The 20416-nt window shown below is 42.7% G+C and overlaps 1 protein-coding gene across 4 annotated transcripts in view; it reads right to left on the reverse strand.

The window, feature by feature from the left end:
• Positions 1-16307, reverse strand: part of IGF1R (insulin like growth factor 1 receptor) — a 195544-nt gene extending 179237 nt beyond the window's left edge. For 2 of the 4 annotated variants that reach the window (XM_069798512.1, XM_069798511.1), the window contains exon 1: positions 15769-16307. In XM_069798512.1, coding sequence (XP_069654613.1) covers positions 15769-15862 — 94 coding nt within the window. In that variant the 5' untranslated portion in view covers positions 15863-16307. Of the gene's footprint in view, positions 1-15759 lie in introns of all 4 variants that reach the window. The other 2 variants (XM_069798510.1, XM_069798509.1) reach the window with 1 other exon arrangement.
• Between the last annotated feature and the right edge of the window lie 4109 nt (positions 16308-20416).

The raw sequence follows: 20416 nt of genomic DNA on the forward strand, positions 1-20416 counted from the left end.
CAAGACAAAGTATAAGGTATCAAGATGTGGCTTTAAGTATTTGAAGATTTTCTGCAAGCGACAGCTTTGAGAACTGCCATGATCACTCCTAATAAAGCTCTCTTGCAGCTCCTACAACCCTCAGCAAGACTGAGACATGTCTTTTAAGTGTGGCAACTCTTACTCCTGAATTCACAACACCCTGAAGAAACGTCATAGTTCTCTAAAAACTGGTGTCCTTTCCACGCTTCACCAAATTTCAACCATGCAACTCAGTGCTCCATGTTTGCTCAACTTTTTCTAGGGGAAAGGAAAGTTCTTCACACCCTCTCAGAGCAATTTATTTCTCTAGTTGTTCCCTTGCAAAAGCCAGACCAACTGAATCAGCTTTTCTGAATGTGAAAACCACACACCTAGCCTGTCAAAAAGCCTGGAAGATTTTTTTCCCCTGTTTTGTTTATAAATTTGAAAACCAAGCTGTTCTCAGACAGCAAGATCAACCATCTCTTTTTTCCCCTTTTCGGTTTTCTATGATCCTAAATATGGCAACATTGGGAAAAGCTTGTACACACTTTCCAAGGAAAAAGTATATTTCTCCTAGTTCTTAACTTCTGTTTTAACACAGCATATCAGAGTGCACATCCATGACAAGTTTCAACAGTTCGAAGACCATCTGCATAGTCGTAAGACAGAACACAGATTGTTATTTTGCCTTCTAAAACACCACTTAAGAAAAATTCTTTAAAATCAGAATTTCATGAGGGATGCAATAAACAGAAGGGACAGCCTTACCTCACACCTCCTCTTATTCCTCCAGGGACTAAACTAAGTCTTCTCTTCCTAAAATGATACTTCAAGGCTTCTTTATAGCTTGCTTCCAAATAGAACTCAGTACTATATATCCCCCCTTTAATTTCTTCCAACGAATCCCCTTTCAGCAGAATTTACTCTCACATATACAACATGGGCAGTCTAGTAATGTAACTTAACAGTTCCTAACAAAAAAAGTTTTGCTAACAGTATAAGTTCTAGGAGGGGGGGGGGGGGGGAATAAATTTTAAATCTTACCTGCACATGTTACCACAATGTTTCTAACTAGTATCTGTCAAGAGAGCACTAATCCCATTTCATCACAAGGAAAGAACAAAGCTGCAGAATGATAAGATCAAGGATTCATGAAAAGATAATCGCAAACAATAACCAAGATATGCAAAATTTTCTCCATCACGCAACACTGCTGTCCCTACATCCCATTCTCTGTCATTGTGCAGTCTGACATTCATTCTGCAGTCACACTGCAAAAGAGTAGGAGACTTCCACAGTAAATGGTACCTGGGAGCAAAGGGATTTCAATGTAAAATCTTCTGAGCTAAGTGACAGAAACACAGGTCAATGAAATCTCCAGTACTGAGGAGGCTAATGAAAAGTTTAATCTTAAGTTTCTACCAGTAGCCACTTAACAAACCTCCTTCCCCCAACCCTGCTGCAGAGTGTATTTTAGTGCCCAGATTATCGTTACTTCTATACAACTCAGCTAGCTAGCCCTTCATACTTTCTTCAAAGCCTCCCATCTCAGACACACACCTGTTCTCACTATAGACATTTTTGTACTAACATCCAGGGCAGCACTGAATTACTTTAGACAGAGTCACTTCCACATTCCACCCCCAAACTCCCCTCCAAGAAGTCATCAGTCACTCTTGGCTTTCACACTTCAGTAATTTTGGAATCAACAGGAAATGGAGATCAATTGTGATTTTACTAACTCAATAATGACTCATCACTCAACTCCCTTAGCCTTCAAATTCATCTGTGAAGAGACATGATAGCAAGGCCAAATTAAAAATAGCAGATCTGGCTTGCACACAATTAACACTCACTTGTCCATCAGATTTGCCATGGATTGCAACATATTCAGGCATCTTGAGATACCACCACATTATGACCACCTTTCTTATCTCCCTGTCAGATTCCAAACCCAGTTACAATTTGGCTTTCTGAGCTTAACCAGGAAGAATAATCAATAAATAAAATTTATTACATAAACCCATTGTACTGCATTCTGTAACATCCATCACTCAATTTGAACATGCCTAAATAAGAGTTAACTCTGCCTACCAGTGCCCCTAGCTAGTAACAACAAATCTTCTATTCTTTGTATGATGAGAATACTCTCAAATCATTAATTTCTTTCTGCTTACATAATCTAGAAGCCAAAAAAAACCCCCACATTTGCATGACATTAAAAGTCAATAAAAAACAATTATTTCATTTATAAAAATAGAAAATCATTTTATATAAACCACTTAAATGCATTCTTCCAAAAATAAACTTAATTACAAATCTAACATGAAATTATAACAGCATGTATTAGGGCAAATGCCTACTGTAATTTAAATAAAAATAGTAAGCATATAATTTACACAAAAAAGTTTCAACTGGTGAATTTACTGTTCAGTGCTCTCTTGGAGCCACCCTTTGTTGAAATGCTAAGATAGCTTTTACATTCAACAGCTATTTCTGCAAGTGCCTCATTTCAGTTTACTCTAATGGTTCAGTTCAACAAGCACTTAATCCCAAATTAAAAAGGACTCCTGCATAGAAACCTGTGAAACAGTCAGTGGGCAAGATCTATTAGCTCTAAACTTTTGATAAACAATTACAAACTATTTTTTCTGTTGATTTTTTTTAAATCATGCCTGTCCATCATACTTCAAGTTTTAATTCTCAAAATTCAGATCTTCTGCATTTCAATTAAAATTCCATTTTCCATCCAAACAAAAAAATAACACAAATGAGAAGTAATCTACCAGAAAATACGTTATTTGCCATTCTGTCACTTAAAAATGTGAAAATTAAGGATCTGAGTAAATGTATCCAAGGCATCTAATTATTTACATGAATGTGTAGGAACAGCAAGCACTACTCATTGGCAAAAAAGCCTGTACTTTCCAAAATGGTTGTATTTGTGAATCAAGGTGTTCTAACAGCTATCAGCCAATAAAAAAAATCCAGCTAAAAATATCCAAAATGAGATTAAAACTGTGTATATAAAGCAAGCTCTTCCTGCTTGCTGTTTTAAGTCACTACGAAAATCACTCACTCCATCTCATTAAAAGAAAAAAATTCTAATATGCTTGTAATGCTCCGAGGCCTTGATACCAAGGAAGAAATAAACTTTGGAGGACAAATTGGACCAAAATTCATGACACTTCCACCAGAAGGTTATGAAGCTACATAGAGTTGTAGTGCCCAGTGGAAGCATCAGAATTGTTTTTAATTCTGTAAAACTATTATATTCATCAAGCACTCAGTCTACAACTTTTGCTGAGGGCATGTCTTTGCTAAATAAACAAAATCCCCATATTTCAACAGAAATAATTCAGCTACTTTGAGAAGATAGCTGGATGGCAACACACTAATCCTAATGTTGAGATTCACAGCCATTTCAGCAAGAAGCCCCTGCCTTTGGTGGCAGCTGCCCTTGCTAGCAAGGGGCAGGCTGCGATGCTGCACCTCAGAGCCGATGCAGAGAGACTTTTTCCTCCACATACCAAATGCTCCCTAACCTGGAGAAAGTAGTTTCCCTTCCAGTCCCAGAGTCCTGCGTGATGCACGGCTAAGTCTCTGAAACCCACCTTTCATGGTACAGACACAAAAAGCAGAGAGTACTGCTTGCTTGAAAACTGCGAAAGCAACCATTTGGTTTGCTCCTCCCTCGTTCTCAACCACACAATCCCATCCCCTCAGTCTCTCATCACACCCTTCCATGAGCCAGTGTAACTCGCCAGTTAAGTCAGCTGAGAGGAAAATAAACTCTTCCACCCCTGAACATCTCAGCAGTTATGATTGCGCAGAACATCCCATGGGCCCACAGCCTGAAACTATGTTCATCCCTTTCTGGCCACCAGGCTTGACACCAACAAAACCAGCCTTGCAGTCATGCTCTTCCTCAACCAAGACGTCAAGGAGCCACGTAGCGAGCATACGACACCATCAAAAGGCTGAGCACTGATGGAGACGGAGAACAGAGAGGGGCATACCCAACCAGGGTATGTAGGCATCTTAAATGGAACATTCCTCCCTCCCCCTGCAAAAATCTTTGGGCATGACAATTATATCCTCAGCCCCTCTGCTCTTCACTTCTCCCCCATCCACTTCCCCCTATTAAATGGGATTCACATCTTCTCATCTCACCAGGTCTAGGGGAAGTTGCAAGGGTGTTAAAGATGAACTCGAGGCAGGAGACACTGTGAGCAGCGACAGTCATCCTGAAGTCAGAACAGTATTTTGATACCACAGTAAACAAGGCCTGTGGCCACACATGCAACAAGCAAGAAACACCAAATAGCTGCATGCTTCTGTGAGCGGTTGCTCCTGAAGAATGAAGTCCTATGGAGCAAACGGACAGCATCACAGCACATCCTCACAGGGAGGCCAAACCATGCTCAACCAACCATAACTTCTGTTTCATTCCAACTGCATGCAACACCAGCTAATCTTAACAGTCACTTGTGAAGATCGGGGGGTTATTTTCAGTGTAATATACCATCTCCTTATAAGCTACCTGATTCCAACACCCCCATCCTCATACTTCTGCTAACAGTACAGTCTTCTAACACCTCACAACGCACAGCTTCCCAGCGAAAGTGCCTTCACCTGGATGACAGAGTCACGCAAGCATTTGAAGTCATGTTAGTGTTCTAAAAACAAAGCCCTTTAACCAACCCTCAAGGATAGCATTTCTCTGTATTTTACAAATGGGGAAGGAAATACAAACACCCGGAGGAGGAATACAGTTTCTTCCCAACTCTTGCATACTGTCAGCTTCTGAAGCATGAGAAGTGATCACTCCCTATTTTAGCATGCATGACTACCAATGTTGTTGCTCACAAAAATTATCCGCTCCCTTTTTAAAATCCAGTTAGAGTATTTAACTTCAGGCTTTTCTACCCAACTAGTGGGTGGACAGAGGTGAATGCACTGATAACAACATCTTGCTATGCTTTATTTGCTGTTCATAAAAAAAAAAAAAAAAAAAAAAAAGAGACCCTTCCCCTCCTTATACTTGTCAGATCAGTATTTAAACAAAGCCAAATCTGGAAAGAAAAACAAATGTGAACACAACTGTGCAGCATTATGATACAACATCTGATTCCCGCATTCCAATTCTCTCGCTCTCGCTGCAATGTACTGCAAGTAAATTTAAAAATAAAGTCACTGATATCAACTACAAAAACACCACAAAAATCCTCAATGTTGGCTTAGCCAGTGGAACGTGTAATTCTTGTCTTCTTACTATCACTTTCTTTCATGAAAAATACTGGAAATATCTTTTTGCCAGGTTAACCAACTTTAACTTCAATCTTGCTGACATTTCTTAAGTATAGCTGAATAATTCCATTCACATGCAAATTGTATAATAAACCATGAGTAGCAGCACTTGCAGAGCCTCCCTCACAGAGATGAGCATTTACTCCGCCCAAGTCTAATCTGCAGTGACATATCTGAAATGAAACAAGGCCCAAAAGGTACAGCTCCAACATTTTAGAGAAGGCATATTTTCAGCCTTGATGTTGTTTTTTTCTTTTACTTTGTGGGGTATTTTTAAATATTAAAGAGATGAAAGAACCGAGAACTGAGATTGCATCTGTTGCCATCACAATTTAACCACAGTCCATGTATTTATACAGTGGAATCTCCAAAATAACACTGCATCTGTTAAGATGACAGTGTTTTTCCATGGGCTGTGCTGTGTTATAGCAGAGTTACTCAAAAGCTATTGCTTTTGAAGTGCTGATTGCGATCCACCCCAAATTCTTTTTGTAATCTTCCTCAAATGCGTTGAATTGTAAAGCTATTGTTTCTCAGTATGGTTCATGAACAACAAAACCCTAATACACCTCATCAGCGGGCATTTGGCACTAAAGCCTTACAGCTAATGCAACATGTTTATTTAAACAATGAACTACCAAAAGAGATACATAAAACACAAACCATCTAAAACCAGATGTCCATTTCACATGTGTTTCTGCTGAAGTCCAGAAGCACTGCCACATACACACACACTCAAATGCATTTCTCTGTCTGTGCCTTATTTCTGTAGGATAACAAATGAACCAACTTGAAAGGACCTTTGTTCATTCACTGGTAATGCTGGCCACATTTTAGAACCACAACCCACCAAAGCATATACAAGCTTTAATTTTAAAAGAGACTCTCATAACCTAATTTAAGTATTAAATACATATTACATGCCTCTTGTTGAGACACAGTATCAATGAAAATTATTTGCCCACTAGGTCAGCCTACTCGAATGTGACAAAAATAGAAACATTTTATTAGCACACATACAAAAAAGGAAACAGAAACAAACAAAACCTTCAGTCACTCCCAGACAGGACCCAGGTAGGCTCATGTCACAGTCTCAAACCAAGCCAAGTCTCAAGTTTGAAACAACAAATGTGCTTTTCTCTTTTCTTACACCCCATTTTTGCTCTTTTGTACAGTGACAACTACACAGACTCAACCTCCATCATGGGTGTAGCCACTGGAAGAGCTGCCAAGGGAATACCAACATAACTTATTAAAACAAAATCTATATATCCAAGGTGCATGAGCAACAGGACTAACAGACCCTTTGACTTTCGGCATCCTCCTCCACACACAAATGGTCATACATCCTACTGGTTTGCAACTTTCCTTTCCCCAGTCGCAGTACCTCTCAGGTCCGAGGAAGAGGAGAAAAGTACACACAGTAACAACTTATATGCATCTGAACACAGTTGGATGTTCACTCCCCCCATACTTCCCAGGAGACATGGCATTTGCAAGGCACCAATAAAATATACATCCATCTCAAAAAAAAAAAAAGAAAAGAAAAAAAGGAAAAAAGAAAAAAGAAAAAAAGCTTCAGCTACAATAAACTGAAAAGATGTTAACTGCAGTCAATACAGAACCACAAGCTGCTTCCACCTGCTGGGGATCCAGAACAACTAGAGAGAAGCAGCAGCTAAAAATCCCGTCGTGGCAGCCAGACACCATTGCAATTCCAGTGGGCTCCCCGCTCCATCCCAGTGGGTCTGTGAACTCTTAACACAGTCTGCACCACCATCATGTTAAGTGTCTCAATGTTCTCAGCTAAAAGAAGGGCAGAGCCACCTGAAAGCTTAGCAAGAACAATCCACACTATTTAATTCCATCCGTATTTTGGAGAACAAACCAAATCCCCAGTGGGATACATGAAATTTGACTAGAGAAGACAACAGTAACAATTTAACTACACATCAAAAGCCCCTGGAGAAAGCAACAAAAACACCACAGTAAAAGTAATTTCTGCACTGGCAAAGAGCACAGAGGATAGGACAAACAAGTTATTTCCATTGCCATTTCAACTCTAACACTACGGCCAAACGTTACTCTAAGGTCAGCTGAGCACTGCGAATACATGTTTGTTCCTGCAGTGCAGTGCCAGTGCCTTCACTCCTCCCACAAGGTGTCTGTAATGTGCTTTTAAGCCTTTCAAGGTACATACTACTCTCTCACAGAAGGACCCAAGGGGATGTGACAAGTGCAGCAGGGAAGCAAAATGTACCACCTGTAGAAGGACAAAACGTGGAGACGACTCTAAACTGGAGCCAATGCAAATAATGAGGAAACCACCCCAGTGAGATCCAGGGATAAAGCCCTTCCAAAGTCCAAGCCAATCCTCTTTTAAAAGTTTGATCATAGACTGTTTCCAGGAGCAGCTGTCACCAGACCCTTCTCCAAAATGCTGTACCCATTCAATTAATACTTGATTTGAACTATCCATCTCTATAAGACCTTCCACTTTCAGAAAAACTTCTGACTATTTTTGAGGGCTGCTCTATCACACTTTAGGATTTTTTCTATACCATAAACTACTTGGGAGCTTACTTCTCAAGTATAATGAGCTGCCTGTCTACTAAATCAGGAAAACCAGCACTGTGTCAATGTATGTCTGGGGAAGGTGTTTTTACATCCAAGAGCTCTGGAACTATCTTTCCCCACCAATAACCTTTTCCAAACACAACAGTTCAGCTCTTGTGAAGTCTTCCTCTGCATATGTATCACGATCCATAAGCACACCAGATACAGTGTCCTACGAAGTATAAGGAAAAAGCTCCTATCACCCTGCTAAAACACCTCTTACAAACCCACAGCAATGCTAACAAAAGAGAGTACATAGAACAATGTGATGCTATCCTAGCCTTACCAACACACAGCTACTAGCAGACCCTTTTAACTGCTGTGCTTACAGAAGTTTCATCCCATAAATACTCTCCACATTTCAGCAGAAGTGTGTATATAACTAAATACAAAGTGAGCACCTCAGTCCTCCCTGCCACTTCATCTCATCTGTCTTACATAAGAACTGCCACTATAACACAGTCTGAAGATAATGATGTACTCCATACTTGAGAATCACACATTCAGCTGCCGCTACCTACTGTATTCCAGTAGTAACAAATGGAAGAGATACTTCAAAGAGCACATTATCCCAGCTCTAATTTATGCATGCTCCCTCTTACCATCAAGCCATTTATTTTAAACCTGTCAGATATACTTGTAATGTAGCATCATGAATAATTTAAAAAGTAATCTGTATAAACCAAGTTTATAAACTTAACAGCAGGTACAGTACCTTTCATTCAAGCAGACTGCTCTCTGATAAAGTACAAGGGATCTTTGACTACTTCAGCATGTATTCATTTCATGCATTCTGAACTTCAAAAAAGTCTTCTTTCCTGCCTCCAATCAAACCCTCCGCTATTAGAACAGTATTGTATAAGTAGCTGACTTAAATGAGTAGTGTACTAATTTGTGAACTGTTCATATTGAAGGAAAAAACTACAAAGCTTCCGGAAACAATCAGTAAAAATGACCCAACACCCATTCAACAGCGGGAAAAACACCCACACATGTAAAGTTTGCCTCTATCATTAAGAACTCTAATATTCTCTGCATTTGCCTGATGTTATCACATTCTGACAATGCTCCCCTCCATACAGAGAAGGGATGTTCAGCAAAGAACTCCAAGAAAAGTCCACCTGTTAAGTGAAAGTGTTTTGATGAGAGTTGATGCTCACACTTCCAAGTAAACAGAGCTATCTTTACAGCATGTAATGGCACCAATAAGAGGTCTGCAGATAACATTCGCCCTGACTAGTCACAGAGCTATTTCAATAATATGCACCTCACTGGCAACACACAGCAAACTCACTCATTAGGTCATTGGACTTGCCCAAAACACACATCTTCACAAACTGAGTATTCACAAAAGCAGGACACACACCTATTTTATAAACTATTACAGTAAAGCACATACATGTGCAGTTCACGCATTTCCTGCTTAAAAAATTTCTTATTTGTATAATGTACCCTTTTTTTTTTTTTTTAAGTGTAACAGCATAGCATAAAGTTCTTAAAGCACAACCTGGTTAGCACTTCTCTTCAGTGACAATCTCAACGTGAATTATTGCTCCAAGTTATTACTAAAACGACTTTGTGTTGCTACAAAAGCATACATTTGCTGTTCTACCAAAATATTTACTAAGTAGATTTGTTCCTCTGGAGGAATAATCTTAGTACTTTATTGGGATGTAAGGTCCCTTCTCACTGGGTAGGTCAAAGACAACAGTCTTAAAAAAAAAAAAAAAAAAAAACAACCACACACACACCTATCTGGGGAGTCACTGAAACACACAGATGCTTATTTCTGTTCATACCACCAAGCTTACCAAGAAAGGAACAGAATCAGAGGAAATGTACACATCTGGGTATTCCAAAATTAATAAATAAATAAAATTATATTACATTAAAGCTTACAAGTCATATGCAAATTAATTTGTAAATAAATAAATAACTTAAAATGTGCTGAAAAGCAAATTTGTTTTCTTGTGCCACAACAGCAACTTCTTGAGGATATCAACATTGAAGAAGTTAATTGGTGTCTCAGAAGATATCCTAAGGGAATTGCTCATATTTAGCATTTGTAAAGGTTAAAAAGAAAAACTTTCAGTGATAAATGCAAGTTAAACCTTCACAATACATCACCATGATAACACCAGTTTTGCCAGAATGCATCTCCTTAATTAATGAATAAGCCAAACTATTATTAAACTTATTTAGCAAAAACAACAAGTCCTGCCTAAAGGAACTAGAGCCTATTTTTGAGTTTGAGGACTTGGTACAGCTCTGTTTGCAGAGCACAGAAATGAATGAACACTCCATGTTGCTAATCATTTGCCGGTCCTCAAATTTTTCTCAGGCAGTTCTGGACACAAAAAAGACCAATACAGTACTACAGAAATCAGTCCAGATTGTACCTGTCATGACTTGGCTAAGAGGGAAAAAACCAACCCAAAAAACCACACACAGGACAGGCTGGCTAACAACCACAAACACGTCTTCATCAACTACTGTTTGTTGAGTTCTGCTGCTGTACAATAAAAAAAAAATTTTGAAACTATTCTTTTCAAAGTGGCTTTCATAAATCTTAAAAACTAATCCAACTAACCTACACGAAGCAGCTGTCTATACAATTTACAGTGATAGAAAAATTATACATGTCAAATATATCAAAATACTAAAACAGTATTTCTACCTTTCAAACACATCACTGCATTCCTGAAGTCTTGCTTAACACAGAACTCTTAAAAGCAGCATGTTCCATTACCACCTAAGCCCAGAAACCTTAAAAGCTCAACTTTGTCAGACCTGAAATAAACTGAAACTCAAATCTGCAACAACTTTAATTATGAGACTCTTGAGACAATTACTCAAACTGCAGCTTTTTTAAAATTTAGCATACACAATAGTTTTCGATAACAAACTGCAGTTTACCCATTCCTATGTGCGCACTCACACATATAAATAAAAAACAGCTGTTACTTAATAACATTACAAAGCATTTCCAAATGTGAAAGCTTTACACTAAAATCCAAACAAGAATGTATTTAATTTCATAAACCAAAGTTTAAAGAACTTTTTCAGAAAGTTGCTATTGCTTCTCAGCCACCACCTTTTCAAGAAAGTAAAATAATGTTCACGAATTTTATTAACTACAGATAATCTAGAGAACTGAAAAATTTTTTTTTAAATAATTTAATTCAGTACATTTTCTAAGTTATGAACTTCAGGGCCATTACAGATGATGAGCCAGATAAGTTGTTTTCTGTGTGGGATCATAAAATTAACATCCAGTGTGAGAAAAACAGGTTTCCTGCATATATTATTTCCTCTCTCTCTCAATGTTCAGGACCATAAACAAACTTCTCTACAATGAAGTTTGCGGTAGCTCGCAATTCACACAGATGGAATATACACACAATATAATTAATCATTTAACAAAACTGCCTCTTCTGGTCTCACTGAATTAGTAGTTCCAGTGATCACTGGTAAAATCTACCTCAGAATAAAAAGAAAAAAAAATACTGGGGAAGAGAAAAAGGATTCAGTTAAACATTAATCGAAATTGTCCTTTAAAGCTATAGTTTCAGCCCTTAAATATATTTTAATTCTAAATGTTAGATGATTAAAAAAAAAAAAATCCTCCTCACTAAAGATACTCTCCTCCACGATTTTCTTAGTAAATGCTAGTTTAGCAGAAAATTAAACAGGATTTGAAACAACTTTTCCCAAGGTAACATATACTGATAGAAATTAATTCTTTACCAATGAAGACAGATTCAAAAATCATCACATGGAAAATTCCTCAACGCTAGATTTTGCACGTATATTTCAAGATTAAAACAATTTCAGTGTGACTGGAGTTGTGCCTTAACTATACTCTAGAATTAGTTTGAAGGAATAACTGGTCAGGGGAAAGCTGACATAAAAATTAACACAATAGTTTATCAAATCTGAGAGATTTCCCTATTAAACCAAATAAATCATGCCTTCTGTTGTACAGAAGTCAAACTAATTGATCTGTCTTCTTGCTCTCTGTAGCCCCTTCCTTTCCTCACTTCTCACAACATACTTAAGTACTACTTCAAATTCCCTTCACTTTACAGACTATTTCTCTCTCTCAAATGTTGCTTCAGCACTGAAATTTCTAACTTACATCTTCTTTCCACACTCATTCCTCTGCTCTCTCACGTTCTCAACACATTTTGCCTGATATTAGCTAAGTCACTACCATTTCCTAACCCTTTCAGTTTCTGAGTCATGCAAGCCTTTGCTCCAGTTCTGGTATGGAAACGCTTTGAAAGTACAATCTAACACAATCAAAAAAGTCAAAGTAGTGCCTGGGTCACTGCTCCTTCCCATGGATTCCAATTACCATCACTCCCTGAACACTTTCCTCCTCTCCTCTTTCTGGTGAGCCCAAATGACACCAATTCCTTAAACACTCTGGCATTTTCTATTCACAACTGCAATTAGAGAAGGAATTATCCAACTCCCATTTAACAACACTGACTAACCACTAGGCATATATGAAAATGCTGATGTGAAAGGTAGGTGTGTGTAACACTGACACTCAGGAGGTCATGAGGGTTTTTACTAAGCAACCTGGGAGAGAGATTGAACACACAGCATGAGCTACTGTTTATTAACATCAGAAACATAAAATACAGCCTGGATAGACAAACAAAAGCTCAGAGCTAACATGAACGGATCCATCAAGAAATCTATCAGCCTGAAGTATTATCAGACCTAAAACTGTTATTTTTGTTCTAAATGTTTAACCCATTCCCTTCTAGACATTCCCTTTGTAAATGTACACAAGGGTAAAAATCAAAACCCCATCATGCTCAAGGTAGAAAAGGAAGAAAACACCATGTTTACGCTTCATCTTAAACCCACCCCTAGGATGAAACAGCCTCCAACAGTTGCAGCTTTACACATCAAATGCACTGTTACACCAGCACATAGTTGATCTTAATTAAAGGTCTTTTTATTTTTATGCTGTTCTAACAAAATCTCAAGAAAATCTCAGAATTTTTAATGACTGTTTTTGAATCAGAAGCTTTCCACTGAAGCTACCTGCATTTTAAAGAGGCTTCTGTCACATAACCACGAACAGATTTTATATTATTTAGCATTAAAGGGATGGGTCTCTCCCCTTCAGTTGTAACTCCTTTGTATTCCTATTTAGGAATGCCTTGCTTGTTTGACCGAAAATGGAAGTGCCTTTTAGCTATGACACAGTATATATGAAAAACAAATAAAAATTAAGATTAATCTTCCTTCTACTATTGTGGGGAGAGAGAAGAATATGAAGAGATGCAAAACATCTGCTCTGGAGATCATTTTTCCCCCTAACAGCAAAATTCTTTCAACAATAACTCGTGAAAACAAAGGCTATTAAACTGTAAACTACAAAGACAATCGATTAGAGGCAGTATTCAGCTAAGACAAGTTTTTCAGCATATCTTCCTATATTTAAATGCCTAGATCTTCTTCAGAAGAAGATATTTCATTTGGGAGGTTCTTAATTGGGTCATTTTAGCTAAGTGGCAACCACAAACACTTCAGAGGACTGGAACCTAAAATCCTAACATAATGTTCCTGTGTTATTTTCTTGCAAGAGCTGGGCAAGCATTTTTATTCGAAGGTGTTCTGTACCAGGTAAGACAAGGGGGAAAAAAAAAAAAAAAAAAAGGTAAGCGTGTATCCTAGCGGTTTAAGGATACACCAGATCTCCTCCTCTCCTGTTCTGTTTCTCCACACTACTCGATCCTTTGTAAGCCCTTCCCTGAAGAAGGGCACTGGGGTTTTGTTTTTAAACTTAAGAGATTAATCTTCCCTCTTGAAAACAGCTCTAGCCAAAAGTTCAACTCATGGAAGTAAGACTACAGCTCTCCAGTCCTAGGTGGCCCTGACGCTACAACGCAAAAGCCTAAGTTGGGCCTTAATTTGCAAGGAGTTAATTGGCATTCACTGGCTAATGAAACACAGTATTACTCAACATGCATTACAGACTACGCAGTTCTTGCTCTTTTTTTTTTCTTCTTGTAGTTAGCTTCATTGTCAGTGCACCCGAAGAACTTCCCTTTCTTTTCAACCTGAAACTACTACTTTTAGAAAAGCCTTTCTAGCTCCTAAATTCTTTACCTTTACATTTAAAATGGAGAAAATTGATCTCTCCATTCCTTCCCTCCAACAACGCGTATCTTTTTGAAAGTGAGAGACACACAGGAACAGCTCAAGGAGTATGTTGAAAAACACACAGCAGAAGAAATTAAAGCATCAAGATGCAGTAAAGAAACATCCCTGTTTCTGCAGATGCCGAAGGAGAGGAAGCAGTTTTTTAAAATGGTTGGGCTCCAAGGCACATTTACCATCTCCCCGTCTACGGAGATACTCCAGAAAACAAGGGAAGGCTAATTTCATGCAAGGGATCCTCAATCCAGCGTGAGCCCGACACACCAGACGAAAACCGATCAGCACCGGGATTAATATGGTGATGATTGCAGTCTAATCAATTGCAGCGCCAGCCATCCCTGCCCCCTTTATTTCCCCCTGCGCCCGAAGGGGGCGGGCACTGCAATATAATCATAGGTTTGAAACGCACAAAAACAAAAGTCGGGGCTTTTGCAACTCCCAAGCAAGACAGACAGACAGACACACACACACACACCGCGATCCGCAGACGATAAACGGCAGGAGGGATCCAGACACCTCAGTGCATTGGGGACCCGGCTGCTCGCAGTGCGGTCACGCACAATGAACCACGTTTTCTCGGTGCAGCACTCGCACACACGGAGGAAGCAGCTCGCACGCTGCTAAGTCAACTGCACAAACCTTAATGCTAGATGCAACACACCTGCTTAAAAAACAAAAATCACCTGTAAGAACATAGCCCATCTGGCCATCAAACATTTCTATTTATACCCAAGCGTAAAGTATCAACCTAGAAATTAATTAAAAAAAAAATTTAACAGCAGACTGTGACCTTTAGATTGCGGGATGCCACCGTAATTCTGCACCCTGAGCAGAGCGAGTGAAACCCTTCCTCGGCAGTAAAGCGGCAATAAAAGGCAAGGTGCTTATTTCCAGGAATTCTTCACTCACTATGGCAGGTTACTGCATACAGTCCCTAAATATTGACAAAGATCAAGCTCTTTCCACGCGGGGACAGAAAGCACCGTTCTTCCCAGCCTGCAAGTGTTTACTACACAGCTCGCAGCCCTGGCTGCGGAGGTCTAAACGCTGCACCGGGCTCTGGAAGGGGCTGTTAGGAGTAGTGAGCGAGTCAGGTGGGGGAAACACAAAGGAGGGGCCGGACGGGCATCGCGACCCCCCTCCTCCGGGTTGGGGGCTGCGGCTCTGCCGAGCCCGCGTCTAAAACCAGCCAGCCACCCCCCGGGGAAGGAAGGGATGGGAGAGAGGGAGGCAGGCAGACAGACGCGCAGCCCCGGGTTGTTAAACGTGCTGGAGGAGCAGACGCGTAACAGGAGGAAAACACGCATATCCCCGCGGGCAGGGGCGAAGCCCGCTCACCGCGGGCGGGAAACGGCGCGCGCCCCAGGAGCCCCTCACACGCCCCGGGAGCCCCTCACACACACACACAGGCAGCTCCACACACACAGAGGGAGCCCCTCACCGACCCCCTCACACACATTCGCACAGGGACACCCCACCCCCGCTCACGGACACCCTCACACGCCCCCCCAAACACACACAGGCTGCCGACGCCCTCGCTCCCCCTCAGAGGCAGCCCCTCACGCCCATACCGGGAACCCCTCCGCGGCTCACCCGCACGCCCCCCCCGCCGGGCCCCTCGCCGACACCCCCCCGGCCAACACGCACCGTACTCACTTTCCCCATTTGTTGGCCACAGACAAAGTGCGGCGAAGACGAGCAGAAACCCCCAGACGACGGCGAGGGACCCTCCTCCAGCGCCAGACTTCATTCCTCTTTTTTTAATTGGACAAAATCCCCCTTTCCGAAAACAAAACAAAAAAGTCCAAAATTGTTCGCTTTCTTTTCTCTCCCCCGTCCTCTAAAAATAACGAAGGAGGCAAAAGGCGGACGAGAAGCGGGGCAGGATAAATAAATCCACGTTGCCTCACGAAATGAAAAAAACAAGACCCTTCGGAGCGGCAAACCGGAGGGGTTTTGAGGTCCCTGGGTGTTGATCTTCCGGAGCAACCACACCAAAAATACACAGATATTCAAGATGTATTAACGGCAACAAGAAGGCATGAAAGCCCCGGGGCGACGCTGTCTCCGGGGCGGCGGGGCGGGCTCCGGGGCGGCGGGGCGAGGGTCGCCGCCGTCTCCCCTCAGCGCTGGCTGCAGTGGTACATCGTGCACAGGACTCGCAAACATGAGGCACATCGAGGCTGGCAGTCTGCATCTTCAACCTCCATTTTCAAACACCGCACACAGAGGCAGCGCGCACAGACACACACGCAGAGACACAAAAACTGGGAGGGCTGGGGGGGGGGAGGAGGGGGGCAACCCAGACAATCTTATTACAAAACAACAACAGCTTCTCAGTCTCTCCGGGCGGGGACGGGGCTGCCCTGGCGGGATCCCCCCCAGCTCCTCTCCCCGCTCAGCGAGGAGGGGGAGGAAAACAAAACAAAAAAAAAAACAAAAACCCACCCCACGCACAACCACCACCCACAACACCACCACCACAAGTCCGGCTGGCTGCAGAGACTCGAAATGCGGAATTTGCAACGAAAATGAATTAAAAAGGCTTCCCCCCCTACTCCTTCTCTTCCTCTCCTCGGCGCCGCTGCCACAGGCTCCTTCTCAAAAAAAAAAAAAAAAAAAAAAGAAAAAAAAAAGAAAAATCCAGGACACACACACAAAGCAGCAGCAGGGCGAGCGGAGCAGCTCAGCACCCCGCCTCCTTCCCCCGCAGCTCTCCTCCTCGCATCCCTCCGAGCCGCCTTGCCATCGCGCCGGGGGCGGGGGGGAGGACGACGACGACAACAACAACAACAACAAAAACCACCCAGCGAATTTGTAAATCCTTTTCCTTTTTTTTTTTCCCTCCTCCTCTGGGTGTGCGCGCGCTGCAAACCTTCCCCTCGCGCTGCCCAGCCCAAGGAAGGGGGAGGGGGGAGCCGGGAAGAGGTGTGTGTGTGTGTGTGCGTGTGTAAGCCGGGGGGGCGGCAGGGGGACGAGGAAGGCGATCCGGTTTGCTGAAGGTCAAAGCCCAGGAGCTTGTTGCGAAGGGTCTGTAATTCCTCCGGGGAGGGAAGGGGGGGGGAGGGTCTGCTGCTGCTCCTCCCAATTAATTCGCCGCTCGCCTGCAGCAGGGTTTGCAGAGCTCTGCTGCCGCGTCTCCCCCCCTTATTCTCCTCCTCCTCCGCGCTGCCTCCCTGTGCACGACGGAGAGTGAACGCTGGTAAACAAGAGCCTCGGCGTCGCTCCGCCGCCACCGCCGCCCCTGCCGCCGCCCCTGCCGCCGCCGCTTGCTTCTCCTCTCTGCGGCCGCACGGGGACGGGGTTCGCGCCCGCCCTCTCTCTCCCGCGCGCACGCGCCCTCTCTCGCACGGAGGCGCGCGCTCACATTTCGCCCCCCCCCCCGCCTTCCCGCGGGCTCCCCTCGCCCAGGCGGCGGCGGCAGCGGCGCGCGCGGAGGCGGCGGCGGCGGCGGCGGCGGGGCGCGAGCGGGCGCGAGGCAAAAGCCGGAGCGGCGGCGCACGGAGCGGAGCGTGGCGGCTGCAGCCCGGGCTGCTGCGGGAGCGGGGCTGCCGCCGGGCCGGGCCGGACCCGACCCGACCCGACCCGCTCCGCTGCTGCTGCTGCTCCTGCTTCTGCCTCTGCTCCGGCGTCCGCGCTAACGGGGGAAGGGGGAAAGGAGGCGGCGACGGGAGACCGGATGGCTGCACCGAGCAGCCTGCGGGGCGCAGGAGGAAAGCACGGCGGCAGAACCGACGAGCGACCCCCTGCTAGTGGAAACACCTCTGTGTTCTTCAGAAATGGAAAAAACAACCGAACCCAAAACATGTAAAAAGAAAGGAACCGAGTTAGGAGGAGAAAGAAACACATAGCTTTGATTTTCACGTGGTCTATTTATTTACTGCATCTAATTGCAGTTGCTCCTCTGGGCTGAACTCGGAGAGCACAGCCGAAGGGCTGAGCCTGAAGCGCGCTGCTCTTCGGGATGCAGTTTAGGCAGGAGCGAGGGAAGGGAACGCCAAGGCTTGGCTCACCTGAGGGAACAACGGCCGAACGTGTCCCCTTCCACACGCAAGATCTTCAGTGAACACTCCAATATTGTCTGTTCCATGCGTGTTGCTCCACTGTTCGCTAGTCTCCTACAGTGACGTCGTGCGCCCAGGCCCCAAATGGGGAGAGACGGGGTTAGCTGAAGCAGGAGAGGTTTGAGCTTTTCGAAACCAGAAAATGTGGGCTGTGTTCCCACTGTTTCGCCGAAGTTCGTAGTAGCCATGCTGCACGGCATATGGGTGTCCTGAGTAATCACACATTTGTTGCAGTACTTTGGCATGGGGAGATAGCAAAATGATGCTGAAGTATAAGAAAGCAGACATCTGTGAGCATTAGCTACATTCTAGTTTTTAAAGAAAAGCTACATTAAGAAATATGCAAATGTCACATCATTAATGCAAATGTCAAAATTAAGTTTTTATGTTTAAACCAAAATTCTTCTTGCACATCTTGTATTACAGTAGTCTTCCGTTGCGTTACTACATAATTTTCCACAACCTTATTCATGTTTTTCTCCTTGTAGTTTCTCCATCCATTTTTATACCATTTCCCTTCTCAGAATGGTCTGGTATTATTGTCTTAGTTACACATTAGCTCTCATACCCCTTAGGAAAGATGAAGAGGCTTTATTCTGCGTCACAGAAGTTAGGGGGAAAATCATGACTGAGTACAACGGGGCAGAATTGCCACACATGCACGCGTATCCAGGACTGTGTCAATGATTCAATAACAATAAGCCAAAGCACGGGTGCATGTCCATTTGGGTGGTAGCACAACTCTCTCGAGGTTCAGTGCAGGAGAATGAGGCATTTCCTTGTAAGACTGTCCTGGACTGCCATGCATGTGTCTACCATAGACTTTATCAACTGCACGCAGACTTTCAAGGCTTCAGTTAAACTGGACCAGAAAGATCTTCGTGGCCAGTAAATTTTTACTATTGCTCCGTTCAGCTATGCCTATACTTGTGCTGGATACTGAGCAGAACAAGTGTCCTTTCTGTGCGTGTTGTGGCATTGATGCAGCATAAATTGTAATGTCTTATTTACAAATTAATGTATTGTTGTGTAAAGACAGAGCTGAAGTGGGAACTGGGCATCTATCATTTATCATTCTGCTGTCATAAAGAACTTTTATTATTGTAAAATAGCCTTTCTTTTATTACTTTGACAAATAGGGTAAGTCAAGGATAAGCACGTTGTACTGGATGCTGTACAAGCAGAGAACAAAAAGATGTGCTGTGCCCCCAAAGAGCTTACAGTCTCATATAAACACAGTCCTATAGGTGTCATAACAGTTTGCTCCTGGAATCTGTCAGATTATTTTAAAAGGAGGAAAAAAAAAAAGATTATAATAACAGCACAGTGTTGAACTAGAGGCGTTCGCAGTGCTCTCCATCCTCCCGAGCTGCCAATGTGAAATTCATAATTTGGAATTACTTGGCTGGATTCCACCAGGACATCTTTACCTTTTATGCTATGGAGGTATATGGCAAGAAGCCCTTTTTCTGTGAATGCTGAGGTGCCCATACCTCTGTACTCTTACGAAGTTAAGAGGAGAGCTATGCCCAGTGTTCAGCTTTCCTTACCCTTTCACGTGTTCGGCGCCTTTCAGTGCCAGCCATGCACGTACACATGCTCAACTTCAGTGCACACTTTTAATCAGATTCAGCTCCCATATGTTGGCATCTTTCTCCAAGAGTGGTCCTGTTATTTTCAGTGGAGATATTTAAGTCAGGATTTTTCAGTGTGTACAACCACAGCATGCTCCTATCTTTGACGATGAAAACCTCAAGCAAACTGTACTACATGCACCATGTGCAAAATTAGAGAGTTATAATTTGGACAAATTAATTTTTATGGTAATGTGCAAAGGTGCTTCATGATGAAATCTGTTTCCTTCTCAACACTGTTTTCCTCTGCTTTTGTCTATAGACCTGTGCAAAGGAGGTTGATATGAATGGTGAGAAGTTTTTATTTACTAGGAACCCAGATCTGGCATCCTACGGCTGAACACCACTCAGATCCTAAAAGCAGCTTGAATAGCTTAAGCCTTTCTTTGGATCGAGAAGTGATTAAAAATGTTTTGCTGAAACTTCACCACAAGGAAGTAAAACTGACTGGATATAAAAATACCCAGCCCAAAAGGGAAACATTTCAGACAATGGATTAAATGAGGTGGTCAAAATGCAAAATTCCTATAGATCATAGTCTCCCCAAGTCCATCTGAATACCTGTGTTAGGATGTGTTAGGAGAAGGCTTCCCAAGTTGTGGCCAT

The sequence above is a fragment of the Haliaeetus albicilla genome, chromosome 12 (assembly GCF_947461875.1).
Source record: "Haliaeetus albicilla chromosome 12, bHalAlb1.1, whole genome shotgun sequence".
Lineage (NCBI taxonomy): Eukaryota > Metazoa > Chordata > Aves > Accipitriformes > Accipitridae > Haliaeetus > Haliaeetus albicilla.